We start from the raw sequence: 21,896 nt of genomic DNA on the forward strand, positions 1-21,896 counted from the left end.
AGCTGGTTCAACTCCTCAGGGTCGCTGGAGGTGGTGGGGGCTGCAGGACGCCGAGGGGACCATGGGAGGTGAGACAGGTGCCCCGCTGCTGATGGCACTGCCAGGCTGGCCTCCCAGGAAGACTGCTGGGCTACTGGTGTGAGATCGCTGAACCCCAGGCCCTTTCCCAGGGAAGAATTATTGAGGTGGGCGGGCAGCAATGAGTGTGGGCCCCCTTAGCCCAGGCACCCGCTGGCGGCTTCTCCAGGGTCAGGTGGGCCCCCTCCCAGTGCCTCCGTCCTGCAGTGTGACCGTCTTCATCAGTTCCACGGTGTCAGGTAAGGAGCATGGCAGGGCTGGGGACTTAGTGCCTGCAGGCACTCTCAGGGGCAGTTAGGGCAATGGGCAGAGACCTGGATGTGAATGCAGCTCGGCTAGTGACCAATGTGGGAACCAGTGAGAGGGATCCTCCTGGACCCTCTGTTTCCTCCTCGATAAACCAGACTAAGAGCCAGACTTGATAGAGTTGCTATAGGTGACAGGCATATGATGTTTCAAGTAACATTTCTGATGAACGTACTATGTGCCAGGCTTAAAAAGTGCCAGAGTCTTGCCACAGATCCATGGCCCTGTGTGACTGGACGCTGCTCACCTCCCTACCTTTATCTCATATGATCTTCTCCCACCACGTGCTGGAGCTATGCTGCCTCCGGCAGGTCCCGCAGCCCATGAAGCTCTGGACCCCATATCAAGACCTTCACTTTTAGAGATCTTTCTTTTCCTTCTTCCCATCCTTTGGGTCTTAGCATAAACACCTCCTCTTCAGGGACCCCCTCTCTGTCCCCCAGTCTAATAGGTTTGTCCTTGTTCTTCTCTAGCTCCGCTCACTCAGGTTTCTTTGACAGCACTCTTCGTAAATTCCAATTATTTTTTTTTAATTTCAGTCATTTCATTTATGTGTAAGTTTCCCAACTGCGCTGTAAACTCCATGAGGACAAAGAATATATAGCGTGATGTCCTGGCAAATGTTCTCCAAGTTTTTTTTCTTTTCTTTTTTCTGATCCTTCTGCCTCAGCCTCTGAGTAGCTGGGACTACAGGTGTGCACCTGAAAAGCCCGGCTGGGGTTTTTGTTTTTTCCTTTCTTTTTGTTAGAGACGGGGTCTCACTCTTGCTCAGGCTAGTCTCGAACTCCTGAGCTCAAGGGATCCTCCGGCCTCAGCCTCCCAGAGTGCTGGGATTACAGGCCTGAGCCACTACGCCTGGCCTCCAGTGTTTTTTTTTAAATTTCATTTTTTTTTTTTTTGTCTGCCAATGTCTGTGGCGTAAATGCTCCCACCACAGTCAATTTCAAGCTGCCAATGGACTTCACTTGAACACAGAGTTGGGAGGAGCTGTGTGGTAGCACACCACTATCTAATATTTCTCTGATGCCAAATCAATATATTTTTTATTTATTTGGGGAAGGGAGACAGAGGGCATCAGCATTATGGGGGATGCCGCTTCTCCAGCCCCGCCCCCCACCAAATTGATATTTGCAAACAACCTCCAGTGCAGTGTTCACAGTCAAATGTAGTAAGATAATTTTTGGGTGATGAGTTTTGAGTATTTTCTATTTCTGCCTTTAGTATCATGTATTCCATTGTAAGTTCCACTTTTAATTTTTATATTAATTTAATGTAATTTTTAATAATTGCTGTGTTAACAAATGGCTCATGAAATTTCTGAAGATTTAGCAATCAGCTCTCCCAAGCCAGTGGGGGCCAGCTTGTAGCACACCACATTGATTACATATGTGTCTTGTTTGTCATTGTACCCGGATGCGTAGCAAAGGTCCAGGCATAAGGTAACTGCCTAATAAATATTTTATGGACACATTTAAATAGCCTGTGGAGTCTGTAAGGCAGGGCACAATTGTACGACATCCCAGATGAGGAAAGCAATTAAAATATTTAGATACGAGACAGATCCAAGACTGGTGTTCAGGTCGACTCCAGTGCTAGGATTTGGGCAGCTTTCTTTTGTTCTTTTTTTTTTTTCTCTCTCTTATTTATTTATTTATATTTTTTTAGAGATGGGGTCTCACTATGTTGCCCAGGCTGGTCTCAAACTCTCAGCCTCAAGCGATCCTCCCACCTCAGCCCCCCCAAGTAGCTGGGATCACAGGTGTGTGCTACTGCATCTGGCAGCTTTTTAAAAAATATTTTATTTCTTTGAGGGGGTAGGTTTGTTGGGCCAGTGGCTTTGGGGAGCTCCTTTCACGGACACCCAATTGACCTCCCTCCTGGCCACGTGGAGAAAACAAATGTTTCTTCAACGCCCACATTGCAGTCTGTGCTTGTACTTGTAGGATTCGGTGACACAACCAACATTTTCTGAGCACCTGTGTTGAGTGCTGAAAATGCAGCAATGACCACGGCAAGCGGAGGTTCTTGACTTTGGGGAGCTTCTAACCCTGCCAAGCAGATGCATCGCTCCCATTTCACAGAGGGTTAAACTGAGGATAAGTTGACACTTGGCACAAGACTACACAGTGAAGTTAGTGGTGGAGAAGGTCTTAGGATCCAGGTTTACAGTGAGTGGGGCTGCCAGATTTAGCAGAAACAAACAAAAACCCAAAACAATCACAAAACCAGAACATCCGGTTCAATTTACATCTCAGAGAAACCACAAATAACCCTTTAGTATAAGTACATCCCAAATAGTGCTGGAATGGGATATACTTATGCTAACAAGTTTATCAGGAATGCAGGTTCAGCTGGGCGTCCTGTATAATATCTGGCAACCCTAACCCGAGGGTGGTGACCAGCCATCTTGGTTAACCCAGGCCTGAGGGTTTTGCTGAGATGTGGGCTTTTTAGAGCTAACCCCAGGAAAGTTCCAGGCAATCCGGGATGGTAAGCCTCCCTGGGTTTACCACGTTATTTTTGTATCTTGATTTGCTATGTGAAGGACTCCAGCCGTAGGGGGTATCTTAGCGGGTACCTTAGTGGGTATTGGGGGTGGCGGGCAGCCAATGAGGTTCAAAGCAGATCTGTGGAGCTGGGAAGAGTTCTGGGTTCTTCCTCCTAACCCCCTCTGTGCTCTTCCTTGCAGATATGGATGCAGAGAGGGAAGCCCTGCAGGGCACCACTTACCCTGAAGTGCAAACCTTCTGCCAGAAGCATGGCTTGATGTTCGAAGTAACAGGAAGTCACCCCAGGCTCCATACTCTGTTCTATGCTTTACTATTGAGTCTGGAAGTTCATAATGATATATATATATATATATGCATATTTTTGAGACAGGGTCTTGCTCTGTTGCCCAGGCTAGAGTGCAGTGGTGTCATCATAGCTCACTACAGCCTCAAACTCTTGGGCTCAAGCGATCCTCCCACCTCAGCCTCCCGAGTACCTAGGACTACAGGTGCGCACCAACATGCCTTGCCCTTAATAGCACCAGATTTAACTAAGTGAAATAGAAAAAGCTGTTGGAACCAGTTAAAGGGGTGCCAAGGCTGTGCAAGAAATGCCACCTGTCAGCTGTGCCTCTAGCCACCCTGTGGGGACACCACAGCCAAGAATAGGAACCAACTGCATAGTTGTAGCTAGAAGTACAAATGGGGTTCAGTCTACATCACAGAGTGGAGACTAACTGCTGCCCATATGGATTTCAAAAGAAATGGGTCACAAACTGTTCCCCCACAGCGAAATCCCTCAGCCATATCCAGGGTGGAAAAAGGCATCAGAAAAATGATACTATGTCTACAGTGTTCTTTAAAATAATTGGGGCAGGCGGGCGCATCTGTAGTCCCAGTGACTTGGCAGGCTGAGGCAGGAGGATCACTTGAGCCCAGGGGTTCGAGGCTGCAGTGAGTTATGATGACGCCACTGCACTCCAGCCTGGGCAACAGAGCAACACCCTGTCTCTAAGTGAATGAATGAATTTTTAAAATCCAAGATGAAGGTGTGGGCAGGGCTAGTTCTGTCTGAGGGCTCTGAGGATTTGTTTCGGGTCTCTCTCCTAGTTTCTCATGGTTTGCTGAAAATCTTTGTGTTCCTTGGCCTGTAGAAGCTTCACCCCAATCTCTGCCTTCATCTTCACATGGCGTTGTCCCTGTGTGTATATGTGTCTGTCTCTGCATCCAAGTTTGCCCTTTTTATACAGACACTAATGTTGGGTGCGGGTCCACCTGACCTGGCCTCATCTTTTTTTTTTTTTTTTTTGAGACAGGGTCTTGCTGTGTTGCCCCGGCTAGAGTTCAGTGACACAATCATAGCTCACTGCAACCTCCAATTCCTGGGCTCAAGCGATCTCCTGCCTCAGCCTCCCGAGTAGCTGGAACTACAGGAGCACACCACCGCACCCAGCTATTTTTTTTTTATGTTTTGTAGAGATGAGGTCTCACTATGTTGCCCTGGCTGCTCTCGAGCTCCTGGCTTCAAGCAATCCTCCCACTTCAGTCTCCCACCTCAGAATGCTGGGATTACAGGCATCAGCCACCTTGCTCTGCCACAAAGTTGTGTTTTGATCAAAACGTGAACGTCTTGAATTTTTGCCCTACACCCTAGGGTTGTTAGAAGGAATTGTGATCCCGGCAAAAATAAAGTCTATGGAAACCTCATGTGCACCCTTTGAGACATGCAATATCATACCTTTCTACAGCTGAGGCCATTAAGGCACAACCAGGGGAGTGTGTCACCAAGCAAGGGGCTCACTGCTTGAGGCACGTAGACGCCAATACCATGGCACCTGCTTCTGAGAAAGGAAAAACTCCACCATCAGTGAACTGACAAGGAGACAGGAGGCAACTGTCAAATCCATCTCCCCGATCTGGGGGTGGGTCAGGCTTTTATGGCATTTCTAACTAGTCCCAAGTTAATGCCAACGTGTTAACAGGAGATGGCAGCTTTCTTCCATTGCGCATGCCCGGGCTACATGACTTGCAATTCTGTCTCTGTGCCGTCTGTAACAACTTAAGCAATGGTTAGTCGGTTTCAGCTGGTCCCAAAGTTAAACGAGGTTTACTCAAGGTCACGCCTTGTAGCAGATGCTCTCAGCAATCTGGTCGTGTGTGCCCTTCGTTGCCTACTGCTGTGGGTTCATGCTGGAATTGCCCACTGGAAGGTCAGAAATGCTGGGAAACCACAACAAGCTACCCCTTCGCACCCACTATGTTAGTAATGATAATGATAATAAAAGGAAAATGTTGGCAAGGATGCAGAAAAACAGGAACCGTTGAACCTTTGTCCATCGCTGAGAGGAATGTGAAAACAATCTGGCAGGTCCTCAAAAAGTTAAACATAAAATTATCATGCGACCCAGCACTTACATTTCTAGGTATACACCCTGAAGAATCCAAAACATGTTTACTCAAAAACTTGTACATGAGGCCGGGCGCGGTGGCTCACGCCTGTAATCCTAGCACTCTGGGAGGCCGAGGCGGGTGGATCGCTCGAGGTCAGGAGTTCAAGACCAGCCTGAGCAAGAGTGAGACCCCCGTCTCTACTAAAAATAGAAATAAATTATCTGGCCAACTAAAAATATATATAGAAAAAAAAATTAGCTGGGCATGGTGGCACATGCCTGTAGTCCCAGCTACTTGGGAGGCTGAGGCAGTAGGATCGCTTGAGCCCAGGTTGAGGTTGCTGTGAGCTAGGCTGACACCACGACACTCACTCTAGCCCGGGCAACAAAGTGAGACTCTGTCTCAAAAAAAAGAAAAAAAAAAACTTGTACATGAATGTTCATAGCAGGGTGATTCATAATACCCAAGAAATGTGGCTCACACCTGTGATCCTAGCACTCTGGGAGGCCGAGGCAGGAGGATCGCTAGAGCTCATGAGTTTGAGACCAGCCTGAGCAAGAGCAAGACCCCCATCTCTACAAAAAATAGAAAAATTAGCCAGGTGTGATGGCACTGAGCCCGTAGCCCAGCTACTCGGGAGGCTGAGACAGGATGATTGCTTCAGCCCAGGAGTTTGAGGTGGCTGTGATCTATGATGACACCGCTGCACTCTACCCAGGGCGATAGAATGAGACCCTGTCTAAAAATGAAAAAAACTAAAAGAAAAGAAAGAAAGAGAAAATTAGCTGAGTGGCACTCTAGCCTGGGTGACAGAGTGAGATGCTGTCTCAAAAATAAACAAAAGCCACCTATTGTATGATTCCATTCATATAAAACGTCCAGAATAGGCAAATCTATAGGGACAGAGAGCAGTAGTGGACACGACAAGATGGCAATAGAGGGGACTGAGAGATACTGTACCAGGTTTCTTTTTGGGGTGACAGAAATATTCTGGAATTAGTTAGTGATGATGGTTGTACAACCTTGTGACTATACTAAAAACTTTTAAAAAGGTGAAAATGGTGAATCTGATGTTATGGGAATTTATCTCAGTTAAAGCATGGGCCAGGCGCAGTGACTCATGCCTATAATCCCAGCACTTCGGGAGGTCAAGACAGGAGGATCGCTGGAGGCCAGGAGTTTGAGACCAGGCAGGACAACATAGTGAGACACTGTCTCTAAAAAAAATGCACAGCCCTCACCCAATAAAGGACAGGTTTGATGCAGAGTATAGGCATCTTCCACAGCTCTCCAGTGGGACTGAGTCCCAGCTGTCCCCAAAAGGACAACCCACCTCTCCTGGCTCACCTCTCCTGGCTGCTTTGCCTTGCCTTCCTTGGCTACCCACTGTCCCACCAAGACACTGGTGCTTCCTGGCATCACCTGCACTCCCACCCTTGTCTCAGTGTCTGCTTTTGGGGGAACTTAAACTAAAGCAGCTGGCAAGTAACAGAGCCTGGATGGGAACCCCAGCTTGGGTGGAGCTCTGAGGGCTTTTGGTAAAAGTGGTGGGAAGGGAATTCTATGCTAGAGGAACAGCATGTGCAGAATGCTCAGAGACAAGTTCATTCATTCAACAAATATGTATTGATCACACCTATTAGAGCCAGATATTGATTCAGGGGCTGGGGCTGGCAGTCTTCCTGCTCTTCTAGAGCTCACAGAAATGGATGTGACAGCCATTCAAATACACCAAAAGAATTTTCAGCAAGTGATAAGTTCAGTAATGAGAATGTTAGGGCAAGTGACAGGGAGTGTTTAAGAGGAGGCTCAGGCCACAAGAAAGGAGGAGCTGGCCCTGTCGGGGATGAGGGGGACAGCATTCCAGGCTGAGGGAACTGCAAGGCGGCCACACCAGAGCTCAGAGTGTGAGGAAAGAAGGCGCAATGCTGTGGAGTGGGGCTTGGATGCTTGTGCCCTGGGTCCATGGCCTCTGCAGGGGGCCCAATCCTTGGCCTGCCTGAGACTGCCTGGCACCCAAGAGGAAGCCCTGCCCTTCCTCCTCTAGACTGTGGCAAAGGGGCGGGGAACGTCTGCTTCCCTTTCCACTTCCAAGGGAGTGGAAGACTGGAAGCGGATGTTCCCCGTGCCAACCTGCTCCCCTTCCCAGCCCATCCCCGTCTCAAAAAACGGCCCTCCATCCTCCCAGAGGCTCAGCCCAGGCAGGGGATTCGTCCCTCATGTCCCAGCATGTCCAGTTGGCCCAGCCTCCAAAACTGATGCCAAATTCAAGGTCTTTCTCCAAGGCCACTACCAAGTCCGGGTCCCATCATTGTTCACCTGGACTAGAGCAATCACCTTCTCCCCGTCTCCTGGCTGCAGCTCCTGCACCTGTGAACACCTAAGTCACATCAGGTCCCTCCTCTGCTCAGAACCCTCTATGGCTCCCACCTCACTGGGAGTAAAAGCCAAAGTCCTTCCCAGGTGACAAGCACCTCCACAATCTACTCAGTCACCTCCCTGCTTTTCTGTCTTCCAATTCTCTCCTTCACTTACCCTGCTCCAGCCACACCGGCCCCCTGACAGTTCCTACCTCAGGGTCTTTGCACTTTCGGTGCCCTCTGCTTGGTACATTCTTCCTCATCTCCTTCTGGTCTTTGTGCAGATGTCACCTAAGTCTGTCCAGAATACTCTATTTAAAAGGGTAATTGGGACAGGCATGATGACTCACACTGAAATCCCAACACTTTGGGAGGCCAAGGTGGGAGGATCACTTGAGGCCAGGAATTCAAGATCAGCCTGGGCAGCATAGCGAGACCTGTCTCTATTAAAAGATTTTTAAAAAATTAGCCAGGCATGGTGGTGCATGCCTGTGGTCCCAGCTATTCGGGAGGCTGAGGCAGGAGGATCCTTGGAGCCCAGGAGTCGGAGGCTGCAGTGAGCTATGATGATGCCACCGCACTCCAGCCTGGGTGACAGAGCGAGACCCTGTCTCTAAAAGAGAAAGAAATAAAAATCAGGAAAAAAGGGATTATTTATTGGTCTTTCCGAGGGCGGCAGCACAGACTATGGACACCTCCACAGGAGCGGGAGCTGTCCTATCCCCTCCTCTTACACTTTGCCTTGCAACCAATAAAGGCCATTTCTGCCATAAAAAAAAGATTATTCATTAAAACCCTCTCATTTCATAATCCCCTTCCCTGCTCTATTTTTTCTCCTTGGCGCTAATCACAAACACTCCATATGTTTTATTTTTGTTTCCTGTCTTTGGCCCCTACTAAGACGACCCCTAAACAATGGCAAGGATTTTTGTCTATTTTGTTCATTGCTGTGTCCCCAGCACCTGGAAGGATGCCTGGCACACAGTAGGTGCTTAATAAACACTGCGCCGCCAGTTGAGAAAAGGACTTTTTGTGTGTGTGGCTGCAAGTGGCACTTTGGCCGCGCGGGGGAGCTCGCCGCCCGTGCTCCTAGGGCCCGAGCCAAAGACCTGGGTCAGACCGGCTGGAGAAAAATTGCCCGAAAATAACCAGGCGGGACGTCCCCGTTCGGCTCTGTGATTTTTGCCCAGGCCGTTCCGGGGCGGGAATTCAGTCCCTCCAGCCACCACCCCTACCGCAAGAAAAAGATCCCCGTGGAAATTCCTTAGGAATGACCAGGGCGAGGGGAGGGACGCGTTTCTGGACGGCGGGTGACTCTCAGCCCCCTTCCCCGGGAGGAAGGGCCCGTGCGCCCCCAGGACCTTTCCGGTCCCCTTCTGGGGCGCGACCTCTCTGGCCGTTCGGAGGTCTCCATGGAGACGCCAAACGCGCCCCATAACAGGAAGCCTTAGGCGGCGCAGCTCGGTGCTCGGAGTCCCCAGCCTCAACGCAGGGGATGACGAATTTTGAGGTCACATGCGCAGGCGGTGGCCAAAGCCCCGCACATATTCAGTGCAGGCCCACGGAGTCCGAGTTTAGGGTGCTGCGCGCGGAGGGCAGGGGTTCGAGCGCCCCATCTCCCCTTCCTTGTCCAGGCCTGAGCTGCTGCCTCAGTTTCCCCGCAGAGCCTGAGACACCAGCAGAGGAGGCTCGGCGCGCCAGGACCACGTGGCTTCCTTCCTTTTTCTGGGAGCTGTAAAGGCGCCCCCCCCCCCGCCGCCAAGGCCAAAAGGGGAAGCGAGGAGACTGCGGGGGTGGGAGCACCCATGGGTGGCAGGGGGAAGAACGCTGATTCCCCCGGACGTGATGCGGCCGCGCATCCTCGCTCCCACGGTTTCTGGGCGCCAAGGAGATGCCTGGGCCTGTTCTGGCGCTTCTCGGGAAATCTGTGTCAGCGGGGCGGGGACATGCCCCTTGGAGGGAGCCGCGGGAGGATTCCTGGGCCCCTACCCAACCGAGGGGCTCGTCCCCTTGGTTAAAGAGGCCCACGCGAGCTGGGGAGTGAAAGCTTGAGCTCGGATCACTGCTCAGCTCGGAGCCTCCGTTTACCAATCTGTGAATTGGGCACAATAACAGTCCCTTCCTGTCCAGGCTAGTGGGCAGTATTCAATAAAGCGCTTACTGCAGTGTAAACAGCGAGTCAAGCTCAGCCTAGCTGAGGGATGGGACCCGTGGGGGTCCGGGGCAGCCCCCAGGGTCGCTCCCGCTGCTGCGGCCACAGCCGCCCCATTGCTTCAGCTGGGAAATTCCGGGGGTGCCCAAGCGGTGGGCGAAGGAGGATGACCGGGCTCGGGCCAGGCACACTTTGGTCCGGAAAGGCCCTCGTTCCGGAGGGGAAGACTCGAGATTTCCGGGAAAGCAGCCCCGCCCCTCTGCCCCCCTGGCCAAAGACTATAAAGGGACCAGCTCGCTCCTCTGCGCCCCAGTGGCGGAGCGCACGTCTGCCTTTCGGTGCTGTCACCCTGGCCCTGCATCGGCCAGCTATGGCTCCCGGTGACGCCCTGCCCGCCCTGCCTGCGTTCCTGGCCCTGCTCGGGGCTCTGCTTCCAGGTGAGTCTGGGGTGGGGTGGGCGCCCTCCGGCAGTTCCCGGGATCCCGGCTGCGCCCTGGGCGCCGCGGGAGGACCAGCTCCCAGGAGTAGCTGTTTAGCGGGAGGTGGGGCTAGAACCAGCGATTGGAATTCAATCAACAGCCCAACAGCCGAGGGTTCAAATCCTCCACCTGTGGGCTCAGGCTATATAGATTGCGCCTTACTGAGCCTCAGTTTTCCCAGTTGTAAAATGGGGAACGTGATAGCGGCCACCTGGCAGCGTTTAGTGTCGTGGCCCAGCACAGCACCTGGCTCCAGGACGCGGTCAGATGGTTTAGGGACTTACCCTCCCACCCTCTCCCTCCCCTCCAAGCCTAGTAGGCTCAAGAACACCCCCGCCCCAAAGACATATTCTGTTCCTCATCCTCTGCCCCTGGGGAAGTCCTGGGCTGCTTCTACTCGGGGGAATTCCAGAGCTGACTTACCCAGGGGCCAAGAGCTGAGAAGGATGCCCCAGCACTCCCCTCCCCCAACTCCAGCCCGGCTAGGGAAGCGGGAAGCAGGGCAGAGGGTCGCTGGAGGTGGTCAGTTTGGGGAAGCAGGACAGCGGAACTGACACCTTGGTTGACAGCGCTACGAAGTGTTCTAATCTAGACTCCCATCTGGACTCCACTGCCATCCACTGCTTTCTACCCGAGGTATCGCCCCTCTCCCAGCCTCACTGTTTCCCTCTGTGAAATGGGAATATAATTCCAGAATCCCCCTTGGAGAATTTACAGAGCTGATGTTCTCACGCACCTCCACCCCAGATAGAACACCCCTGATACAGCAAATCTGAGGACAGGAATCTTTGAGGGGAGGCTAGGAGGCCAAGGCTCAGATAGACTTTTTTAAGCTTTGGAGGCACCAGAGTGTGACAGATCTAATCAGAACAAGCCTCTTCTTTCTTACCTGCGCTTACCAGAGAGGTAGTCACTTGCTGCCTGCCCCGTGCTGAGTTACTTGCATTAGCAGGAGGTGGGGTGACTATAGTCACCCACTTTACAGATGGGAAAATTGAGGCCTAGAGAGGGCAAAGTACTTGTCCAAGGGAACAAGAAGCCAGGATGATTCCTGGAGGGCTGACCCCCTTCATGTGGCCTTTTGGGAGGGAGGACGGCTCTGACTTCATGTTTTTGTTTGCATTTTGTGGGGGGGGGTTGTTTGTTTGTTTTTGAGGCAGGGTCTCACTCTGTCACCCAGGCTAGAGTGCAGTGGTGTGGTCATAGCTCACTGCAGCCTCCACTCCTCTGCTCAAGAGATCCTCCCACCTCAGCCTCCTGAGTAGCTGGAACTACAGTCATGTGCCACCATGCCCGTCTAATTTTTAATTTAAAAAAATTAAAAATATATATTTTTGTAGAGACACGGTCTTGCTATGCAGCCCAGGCTGGTCTGAACTCCTGGCCTCACATGATCCTCCCGCCTTGGCCTCCCAAAGTGCTGGGATTGCAGGTGTGAGCCACCAGGCCTGCCCTGACTTCATGTTAAAACTGACTCTGCTAAAGTCCTTCCTTGGGCTCCCTATTGTCCTCAGAATAAAGGAAATATCTTTACCATGGACTACGGTGCCCACATGACCTTCCCAAACTCATTCCACCCTGCCCCAGGACCTTTGCATTTGCTGTTCCTTTTGCCGGGCATCCACTTCTCTTTCCTCTGGTTCACCAGGCCTTTCTCGGTACTCACATCTCTGCTAAGACATCACCCTGCCCCCACGGCACTCTCCGTTCTATCACCCTGTTTTGTTTTCATCAAATCTCATATTAACATCAGTTCTTAATTATCTTGTTTGTTCATGAAATGTTTCCATCTCCCGAACAGAAGGCAGAGAGTTTTGTCTTGTTCGAGCCTGAGTCCCCAGTCCCCAGTGCAGGCGGGGCACAGGGTCACGTTATAGTGATGAACCTGATTTGTAACGCCTGTCCTCGCCTCGCCTTTTTGTTCCAGAATCTGAAGGTGCGCAAACGTCTGTATTCCCTGCAAACGCCACGCTGCCCCGTGGAGGCTCGGTGCAAGTCAACTGCAGTTCCTCCTGTGACCACCAGGCCACCTTAGGCCTGGAGACTGACTTGGCTAAAACAGAGGTTGCCCGTGGAAACAACTGGAAGGCCTATGAACTGAGCAATGTGCATAAAGACAGCAAGCCGCTATGCTTTTCGACTTGCCGCGGTGAACAGACAATGGCTGCAGCCGTGCTCACCGTTTACTGTGAGTGGCAGGGCCTAGGGGGCTGGACCAGGCAACCTGGGTAGGGGACACCTACAGGGCCAACGCCAGCAGGCTGGGAGCCTCTTTGTCGCTTGGTGGTGGGGCCAGGGAGGGGCTCACTGAAGAGCATGTGGGGACATCCTTGGAAAGTCTCGTTGTCATTTGGAAGTCCCTCGGTGAACCTCTATGCATGCATTTAGAGCATCCACAGAAATTAGCACATTTGAGAATGCCAGCTCTCTCCGCCTCATTCTTTAAACACATGACAAGGCCCTGGTAACGACACTTTAAAAAAAGATACAGATTAGGCCGTGCCTGTGTTCCCAGGAGCCTGAGCTGGGAGGATGGCTTGAGTCCAGGCAACATCATGAGACCCCCATCACTATTTAAAAAAAAAAAAAATGAAAATTAAAACTAGCCCTGAGATGGCATTTTATTTTGCATATTGACAATGATCAGAAGAATTGATAGCAGCTGTGTTGGCCAGGCTGAGGGGACTTGGGCAGTCCTAGGACAGTGCTACATGTGGCCCTGCTCATGAGGGAACTGGTGGGGGGCTGGGGTTATTCCCTGAAGCTGTTTTTGGTTTTGTTTTGGTTTGGTTTTTGGAGAGAGGGTCTTGCTTTGTTGCCTGGACATCAGGGCAGTGGCATGATCATAGCTCGTTGCAACCTTGAACTCCTGGACTCAAGTGATCCTCCCACTACAGCTTTGTTCAAAGGGCAAACGTTGGCAAACCTCTCAAATATGGAGGGCCAGGAAGAGAAACTGTGGTTTGGCCATACCAAGGAATAGTATGCAACTATGCAAAAGAATGAGTGAGCTCCAAGGTGTACTATAAAGTTGCAAAGAAAGAAAGTTATGCCAAATATGTGTGGCATGCCACTCTCAAGTTAGGGAGCGACAGGGAAGAAGGAGGGAGAGGCTGTATTTATGCATAAAAGAGCCTTAAAAAGACATTCAAGAAAGGACAATATTAATTGGCTGTGAAGAGATGGGGTTCTGGGAGAGGGCTGGGGAGTGCAGAATTCTCTCTGTTGCGCCCTTTCCTACCTTGGGATTTTGAACATTGAGAATGAGTTGCCAAGGCAAAAATAAATAAATAAATATAATCCAAAGGAAAATGAAACAAACAAACAAACAACAAAAAAAAAAAAAACAAGGAAGAAAGAAAGAAAGAGAACTGGCCAAGTGGCTTTGGAATTAGCCTTGGGTTCCAAGTCCCAGCATGCCCCTTCATAGCTGGGTGACCTGGGGTGACATGGTTTCTTGCTTTCCTCTGCTGTCACATGCAACCTCCTCCGAGGGGTGTAATGATTCAGTAAGGCAGAAAGGACAACCCACTCTCATGATGCCAGGGCAAAGGCAGCCTTTGGGCAAATACCAGCTTTGCTTCTGATCTGGAGGATGTTTGAGCAGTTTCTGGCCACGGCCCTCCCAAGTGAGGGAGTCTCCAAACATTCCCAGTGACCTCTGAAACCCGGGGGAAACCTCTTTGAAGGACTGTCTGCATCTCTGCCTAGTGCTCCAGCTTTGAGGCCTGGCTCTGCCACATTTCTCCCTCTGTGACCATGGGAGCCCCACACAGTAGCAAGAGGGTGAAAGGTGAGGGCATAAGGGTCACCTAGGAGACACTGACTCTAGTTTGGTCTTGCCCCATGCCTGGTGTCAAGAAGATGAAGCCTCCCTGGATAGCTGAGCCTTCTCCAGAAAGGTTAGAGATATAATTCCCAGAGAAGGTGACCACTAGTTGGGCTTTGAAGGATGTGTAGGAGTTCATAAAGACAGGCATTCGATAGGAGAAAGCTGGACTTACAGGAAACCAGAGAGCCGTTGGCTGCAGGCCTTATCCACACTGTTGTGGAGAATAACTGTAACCAGGAAGAGAGAGGTACACAAATATTTGAAGAGCGGAATGACCAGGATTTCATAAGGGACTTTAGATCATAGTCAAGGACAGGTAGGGGCAGGACAGACTCCCTGCCCCCAGTTCCTGGCCCTCAAGGCAGGGAGCTGGGCTCAGGCAGTTGCTGAGTTTCTTTTGGGGGTTGGCAACACCTCAAGTTCTGCACCTTAAAGTTTATAGCAGGTGGTTAGAGGTAAGAACTGATGCCTTAGGGTTTTCTTGACCTTATTAAACTTTTTAACAGCTTTTTTTTTTAATTTTTATTTTTTTAAGACAGAGTCTTCCTCTGTCCCTGGGGCTAGAGTGCAGTGGTGACGTCATAGCTCACTGCAGCCTCAAACTCCTGGCCCCAAGCAATCCTCCCACCTCAGCCTCTCTGATTGCTGGAATTACAGGTGTGAGCCACTGTGCCCGGCCAACAGCTTTCTTAAGATATGATTTATATGCTATAAAATTCATCCTTTTTAAGTATACCATTCTGTGATTTTTTTTAGTGTATTTATAGAATTGTGCAACCATGACCACAATCTACTTTTGAAACATTTCCATCACCCTAAAAAAGAAACCTCCTAAAAAAAAAAAAAAAAAAGAAACCTCTTGTCCATTTATAGTGATTCAACCTGTGAAGTGGATTAATAATAGTCCTACCTCTAACGGCACCATTTTAATTTTTTATTTTATCTGATTTTATTTAGAGATAGGGTCTTGCTTGTTGCCCAGGCTGGAGTGCAGTGGCATGATCATAACTCACTGCAACCTCAAACTTCTGGGCTCAATCAATTGAACCTTCTGCCTCAGCCTCCTGAGTACCTGGGACTACAGGTGTGCATCGTGATGGCCATGATGCCCAGCTAATTTTTCTATTTTTAGTAGAGAAAAGGTTTTGCTATTGCTCAGGCTGATTTTGAACTTCTGAGCTCAAATTATCCTCCTTCCTTGGCCTCCAAGAGTGCTGGGATTATAGGTGTGAGCCACCGCACCCAGCCAAGAAGGGTCTTTTGAAAACAATGTCTAGTGGACTGGGCTACTGAAATTTATTAGATTTATTCGACCAGACTCCTGGTGATAGACTTTGAAATTCTTTTCCACTTTCTACTCTAAGATGCTGTCATAGGCCAGACATGGTGGCTCAGGCCTGTAGTCCCAGCACTTTGGGAGGCTGAGGCAGGAGGATCGCTTGAGGCCAGGAGTTCAGGGCTGCAGTGAGCTGTGATCTGGCCATGTACTCCAGCCTGCGCGACACAGCAGAGTGAGACCCTGTCTCTGAAAATAAAACAAAATAAAAAAAAAAGAGAGAGAAGAAGAAAAAAAGGGAGGGAGGGAGAAAGAAAAAGAAAAGGAAGGAAGGAAAGAAAGAACAAAGGAAAAAAAGAAAAAGAAAGCAAGAAACTGCTGCCATAAATAATGAATTTTTTGGACTTGGTCACAAACACTTGGGGCCTTCTCACCAGTTTCCCCAAAGCTCTTGACATTCCTGTCTGCTTAGATGGAAGGGTGTGTTTTGGGGAGAAGGTGAAGTGAAGTCGTAGAGCTTCCAGGCAGGTGTGACCTGTCTGTGACCTGGCAGTGCGATCCAGCTCACAGGGACATGTCCCCTCTGTTTCCCTGCAGGGTTCCCGGATCAGGTGGAGCTGGCACCCCTGCCCTCCTGGCAGCCCATTGGCGAAAACCTCACCCTGCACTGCCAGGTGGCCGGAGGGGCGCCCCGGTCTCACCTCACTGTGGTGTTTCTCCGTGGGGAGGAGGAGCTGAACCGGCAGCCGGTGGTGGGGGAGCCCGCCGAGGTCACGGCCACGGTGCTAGTGGACAGAAGCGACCATGGAGTGAATTTCTCCTGCCGCACAGAACTGGATCTGCGGCCCATACAGCTGGGACTATTCGAGAACACCTCAGCTCCCCAACAGCTCCGAACCTTCGGTGAGGCATTGAGGGGCCAGCAGGGCGAGGGTGGAGTGTCCTGCAATGGGGGCCACAGAATCTTCTGAGAAGGCTGTGACTCCAGTTAAGGGGTGCCTGTGTCTTAGGACAGGGATGACCGAGTCTCCCGGGAAGAGGATGTCTCCGGTGGGGGAATGAAGTGGAAACGCCCCAGGAAAGGGCTTGAGGACGTCCACCCCCATCTGCTCACACCCACTTTCTCTCCCTAGTCCTGCCATCGACTGGCCTGCAACTTGTCACTCCCCGGGTCCTGGAGATGGGCACACAAGACACCGTGGTCTGCTTTCTGGATGGGCTGTTCCCAGTCTCAGAGGCCCAGGTTCACCTGGCACTGGGGGACAGGAGGCTGGATCCCATGAGCACAATCACGTACCACGGCGACTCCCTCTCGGCCGAGACCGTGCTCGAGGGGAAGGCAGAGGAGGAGGGCTCCCAGCAGCTGACGTGCGCGGTGATGCTGGGGAACCAGAGCCTGGAGACTCGCCAGAGCGTGACCATCTACAGTAAGAAAGGGGAGAGGCGGGGCTTCAGGGGCGGGGCACGTGTGGGCGGGGATCACTGTATGCTCCGCCCTCAGGCTTCCCTGCACCCAACCTGACTCTGAGCGAGCCAGAGGTTTCAGAAGGGACGGAGGTGATGGTGGAGTGCCAGGCCCGAGCTGAAGCTGTGGTGACGCTCAGTGGGGTTCCAGCGGGGCCGCCAGGCCCGCGGGTCCAATTCTTGTTGAATGCCAGCGCTGAGGACAACGGGCGCAGCTTCTCCTGCTCTGCTGCCCTGGAGGTGGCGGGGCAGGTGCTGCAGAAGAACCGGACCCGGGAGCTCCGCGTCCTGTGTGAGTGGGGCTGCTAGACAATGACCCCTGTCCTCCAAGGCCCAATCTCTGAAGTCCCATAAGCTTTTGCCTTTCAAACCCTGTTCCCTAGGAAGCCCCCTCCCCATATTCCTACCTAAGTCCTTCAGTCCTAGAAGGGGAGGGGTGTCCTGGTCCCTGACCTCAATCAGTCATCTTGTTGTGTCTCTTCAGACGGCCCCTGGCTGGACGAGAGGGACTGCCCCAGAAACTGGACGTGGAAAGAAGGCTCCCAGCAGACTCTGAGATGCCAGGCCCGGGGGAACCCGTCCCCCCACCTGAACTGTTCCCGAGAAAAGGATGGGGCTTTGCTCCCCATCGGGAACCTGAGTTGTGTCACTCGGAATCTTTCTGGCACCTACATCTGCCGGGCCATCAGCAGTCGTGGCGAGCTCATCCGTGAAGTGTCTGTGATGGTGCTCTGTGAGTGTGCCAGTGTGCAGGGCTGGGTGGGGTAGGGGCAGGGAGCCTGGCTCTGTCCTCACCACCTGTTGTGTCTTCCCGGCAGACTCAGACCACCAGAATATAGTGGCCATCGTTGTGGTGACAATCTTAGCCACCCTGGGCGCTGTGGGGTCCGCGGCTTATGTCTATAACCGCCAGCGGAAGATCAAGAAATACAAGCTACAAGAGGCTCAGAAGGCGACCACCATGAAGCTGAACACACCGGCCACACCTCCCTGAGCCCATCCCAGGACAGGGCCTCCTCCTCGGCCTCCCACGTGGTGAACAGAGTGGTGGACATATGCCATTCGGCTACATCCACTGCTACCGGATGCCAGAGGACAGGACAGTGGCCTCAGTCAGATGCAGACGGCATTTGGGGTCATAGCACCTTCAGCCCTCATACATGACCTGTAGCCACAGGACTGAGCCAAGAGGAGGGGGCAAGACTCAAGGCATGATTGTGAGGAATATCAAAGTCTAACCTGGCTACAGTGGGAGTGATAAGAGACACATGCCCCCAACATGGGGACACATTGCCGGGAAATACTGAAACTCACTGCCTGCTGTGTGCACGGAGGCCCCACAGCCCCAAGGAAGAAATGGCCCTGCACAGACACATGCAGCATTGAAACACAAATGCCCATACTTCCTCTGACAGATGCCAGCTCTGGCGCTGCTGTCTCCTAACTGTCCTTAACTCTCGATGATGACATATTTATTGATTTGTGATTTTACCAGCTATTTATTGAGTGCCATTTGTGTAGTCTAAGATGGTGAACAAGGTGAATATAGGTTCCTGCCTTCATGGAGCTCCCAGTCTAATCTCATTCAGGGGCGCCAGGAACAGTTGTACAGGCTCTGAACTGCACAAATAAGATCCATTTCACACTTCATTGGCCAAGCTGCTTTCCCCTAGAAGGGTGATTTTTCTATCTGGCACAAAGACACTACACGGACTAGCAATGGTCACATGCTCAGGGACCACCCAGTGAGTCCTTACCCACCCACCCCCACCCCCCAGCCTGACACTGACCTTTGTTAGTTACCTCCCCACTCACATGTGTCTCTGCCAGTGTTCACAATGGCCATGCCCTAACATGCGTGATCTGAGTCTGTCAGGAAGACACATGGGTGCCTTGGCAGCTAAACCATGGATTGCCATGAAACTGTCCAACACCTGTGTGTCTCCTTGTCCCACTTGTTTCCATCTCAGTGGAACCACAAGGGAACAGAATGCTCTGCAGCTCCAAATTCCTGGAGCAACCAGGGCCCTGCAAGCAGTAAGGGGAGGGGCTGAGGCCTTGGAGGACCCCCCTGCCACCTCTGGAAGCCTCTCCTCTGTGCTAATAAAGCTTTGTCATCCCCCTAGACTTGTGTGAATTGAGGGGAGGTGTCGCGTCCAGCTGGATCCCTTTCTAAGCAACTATGCAGCAACCCTGTCCTCCCACTTCCTCCCCCAAGAAAAGGATGTGGGTTCAAGGCCAAACGCTGAGGCTCTGGTCCAAATCTGGGGCTTTTTATGACCTTTTGGGACGCTAATGAAAACTAAAGTCTCATCTCCAGAAAAAGGTGATGCTCTTTGGCTTACAACAGGGTCTGGAATCCCACTGTGGAGCCAAGGAAAGGGAGTATTTTTTGCAGGGCTCCTGGGCCTTCAGGGGTGGGGGGGCCTCCCTTCTCTCTCAGGGCGGGGTGGAGGAGGCGGAGCTCGGGCCTTCTTATCTCCGGAGCCAGCTTCGGCTCTCTGGCGTGGGGCCCCTCAGTCCGAGCTCTTTGCCATGGGGTCTGTGTTCCCCCTGTCGCTGCTGCTTTTGTTAGCGGCCTCATACTGGAGAAGTGGGACCATACTGGGTCGCCGGGTTAGGCGGGCACAAGGTCCCAGGGAAAGCCCTCCCGCACCCTCCGGGACCTCAGCGTCATTCTGGGTGCGCATAAACCCGCAGTCCGTGGCCGTGCGGCCGGGGGCCTCAGTGTGGCTCAACTGCAGCAACAGCTGCCCCCTGCCGCCGAATTCCAGCCTCCACACCCAGCTGCGGCGGGGCAAGACGTTCAGTGGGCCGGGTTGGGTATCTTACCAGCTGCTCGACGTGAGGGCCTGGAGCTCCGACGTCCGCTGCTTCGTCACCTGCGCAGAAGAAACGCGCGGGGCCACCGCCAGGATCACGACCTACAGTGAGGGACTGGGCTCAGCCCCGGCTGGGGGGAGGGGCAGGGGGTCCGGAGGAGCGGGGTGTAGTTGACAGTCGGTCTAGGGGGCGCCCGAGGACCTTACTCAGGGGCTCGCTCTTGCCTTAGAAGCACCGCACAGCGTCATACTGGAGCCTCCGGTCTTAGAGGGTGGCATGTATACTCTGCGCTGTCACGTGACGCGCGTGTTCCCCGTGGGCTTCTTGGTGGTGACCCTGAGACGCGGCAGCCGAGTTATCTATTCTGAAAGCCTGGAGCGCTTCACTGGCCTGGATCCAGCCAACGTGACGCTGACCCATGCATTTCACGCCGGATTCCGCGACCTCGGGCAGCCCGTGACGTGCCTCGCGCGCCTCAATCTCGACGGCCTGGTGGTCGGCAGCAGCTCGGCACCCATTACGCTGACGCTCGGTGAGGCCCCCTTGTAATCCTCAGTACTTGGGGACCGGGGGACGGGGGTCCGGGGGAGACAGGGTTATGACCCCAGGAGGGCGCACAAACAGACTAAGCGTGAGCTCCACGCGAGTCATCAGGCCTCCACGTGCTCCGTCCCTAACTCTCACCTCCTGCGCCAGCTTGGAGCCCCGCGTCCAAAGCCTTGGCCTTCACTTCCATCGCAGTTCTTGTGATCATCCTTGTCGCTGTGGGGGCTGCCTACCTGCGCAGGTGCCTAGCGATGCGATCTCTGGCGTAGAGGGGGCGTTCTATGCCGGCTGAGCAGGGGAAAAGAAGAATCTGGAACAATGTGGGGAACCCTCCCGGATCAATAAAGCCTTCCTCAGCCAACCTTTGTCTCGAGGCCTCAGGGTCCCCATTACTGCATCTCCTGGAGGGAAGTGGTCTCCTTTTTAGGCCCCACTGGTACCACTTTCTCCAAGTTCCTTGTCTCCCTGAGGGCACCTGAGGTTTTCTCACTCAGGGCCCATCTGGGGTCCCAGATCCCCAGGCCCGCACTCCCAGTTGGTGTAGGAAAAACCTCTCCTGCTGGCATTATCCAAGCGGTGCAGACGGGCTAAGCAAGGGCCCGGGAGGGCCACGGGCTGGGATGGGGCGGAGGGGGTGGGTTCATGGTATGGCTTTTCCTGATTGGCTCTGCCGCTACCACGCAGCAGCTCTGATTGGATGTTAAGTTTCCTGTCCTAACCCCATCTCCAGGTTAGAACTGGTGCTTCCCAGGAGATCAACCCAACCGTGCGTGTAGCCAGAGCTCACCATTAACGCCGGGGGTCAGACCACACATGTGGGTCACATGGACATATAGAGAGACATGGATTCGCAGAAGAGGTATCCATATAGAGGCAGCGGGAAGGGGTAATCAGATGGTCCACATGGAATGCCACAGACTTGCGTCCTGGCAATGTCCTTGTAGTCACCAGACCAGGTGGGCACATGCGGCGGGTGTCAAAGCCTGGGGGCCCGGATGCGGGGTTAAAAGCGTCACCGTTGGCCTCTCGGTGTCGCATGGAGGCAGAATCCAGGCCCATACTGGGTGCCTAGCAGAGCCGGCGCCATCCAGAGCCCCGCCCGCCGGCGCGGAAGGCGGATTCGCGCTCACACACGCAGAGAAGACACGTGCCCGCTGCACCCTGGGTAAATACAGACCCGGAGCTGAGCCGATTCTGATTTAGACGCCCGCGAACGCTGCGCGCACGCACCCGTGTCCCCAACTCGCTGGCACTTTCTTCCCGCCCCCTCTGTCGCGTGCTGGGGCCGAGCGGAAGGGGGATTAGGGGTGTGGCGGCGCGGGGTCAAAAGGAAAAGCATCAGTGAGGGTGGCATCCCCACGCTCTCCGCTAGAACTGTCCTTTCTCCATCCTGTGCTTCCCAAACCTCTCCAAGCCCCCACATCAATCCCTGCCCTAAGAGGCGCTGGTAGGAGGAGCTAACGATGGGGGCGGAGCTCGGAGTCCAGCTCATTATCATAGCATCCAAACCAGAGCTGGGGAGGGGGTTTGAGAAGGGCAACCCAGCATCCCCCGACCTCCGAGTCGCCGCTGAGGATGACGCGGGAGAGCGTGGTCGCCCCCAGAAGGCTCCGGGCGATCGGGCCGGCCGCCGCGTAGACCCTGGGGGTCGCTCGCTCCTGTCAGCCTGCCTTCGCCAAGGCCAGTAGCTTAGCGCACGC

At 52.9% G+C, this 21,896-nt stretch overlaps 2 protein-coding genes across 5 annotated transcripts; both read left to right on the top strand.

Annotated features, from left to right (window-relative positions):
* Positions 1-10,070: 10,070 nt before the first annotated feature.
* Positions 10,071-18,952, top strand: ICAM1 (intercellular adhesion molecule 1). The gene is made up of 7 exons (XM_045545464.1): positions 10,071-10,213; positions 12,183-12,443; positions 15,961-16,266; positions 16,497-16,790; positions 16,865-17,119; positions 17,312-17,560; positions 17,646-18,952. The coding sequence occupies exons 1-7, from the start codon at positions 10,147-10,149 to the stop codon at positions 17,819-17,821; spliced, it is 1,608 nt and encodes a 535-aa protein (XP_045401420.1). The 5' UTR covers positions 10,071-10,146; the 3' UTR covers positions 17,822-18,952.
* Positions 18,953-19,258: 306 nt separating this feature from the next.
* ICAM4 (intercellular adhesion molecule 4 (Landsteiner-Wiener blood group)) lies at positions 19,259-21,818 on the top strand. Of its 4 annotated transcripts, none has more exons than XR_006733873.1 (4): positions 19,259-19,756; positions 19,880-20,182; positions 20,927-21,055; positions 21,239-21,818. XR_006733873.1 is itself a non-coding variant. In XM_045545476.1 (3 exons), the coding sequence occupies exons 1-3, from the start codon at positions 19,363-19,365 to the stop codon at positions 20,463-20,465; spliced, it is 816 nt and encodes a 271-aa protein (XP_045401432.1). In that variant the 5' UTR covers positions 19,259-19,362; the 3' UTR covers positions 20,466-20,543. The 4 variants fall into 4 exon arrangements, 2 of the variants coding, with proteins under 2 accessions (XP_045401432.1, XP_045401441.1); XR_006733872.1 differs by having other exon boundaries at positions 21,243-21,818; XM_045545476.1 differs by lacking the exons at positions 20,927-21,055; positions 21,239-21,818 and adding an exon at positions 20,347-20,543.
* Positions 21,819-21,896: the final 78 nt, after the last annotated feature.

Source organism: Lemur catta, chromosome 1 (assembly GCF_020740605.2).
Source record: "Lemur catta isolate mLemCat1 chromosome 1, mLemCat1.pri, whole genome shotgun sequence".
Taxonomy (NCBI): Eukaryota; Metazoa; Chordata; class Mammalia; order Primates; family Lemuridae; genus Lemur; species Lemur catta.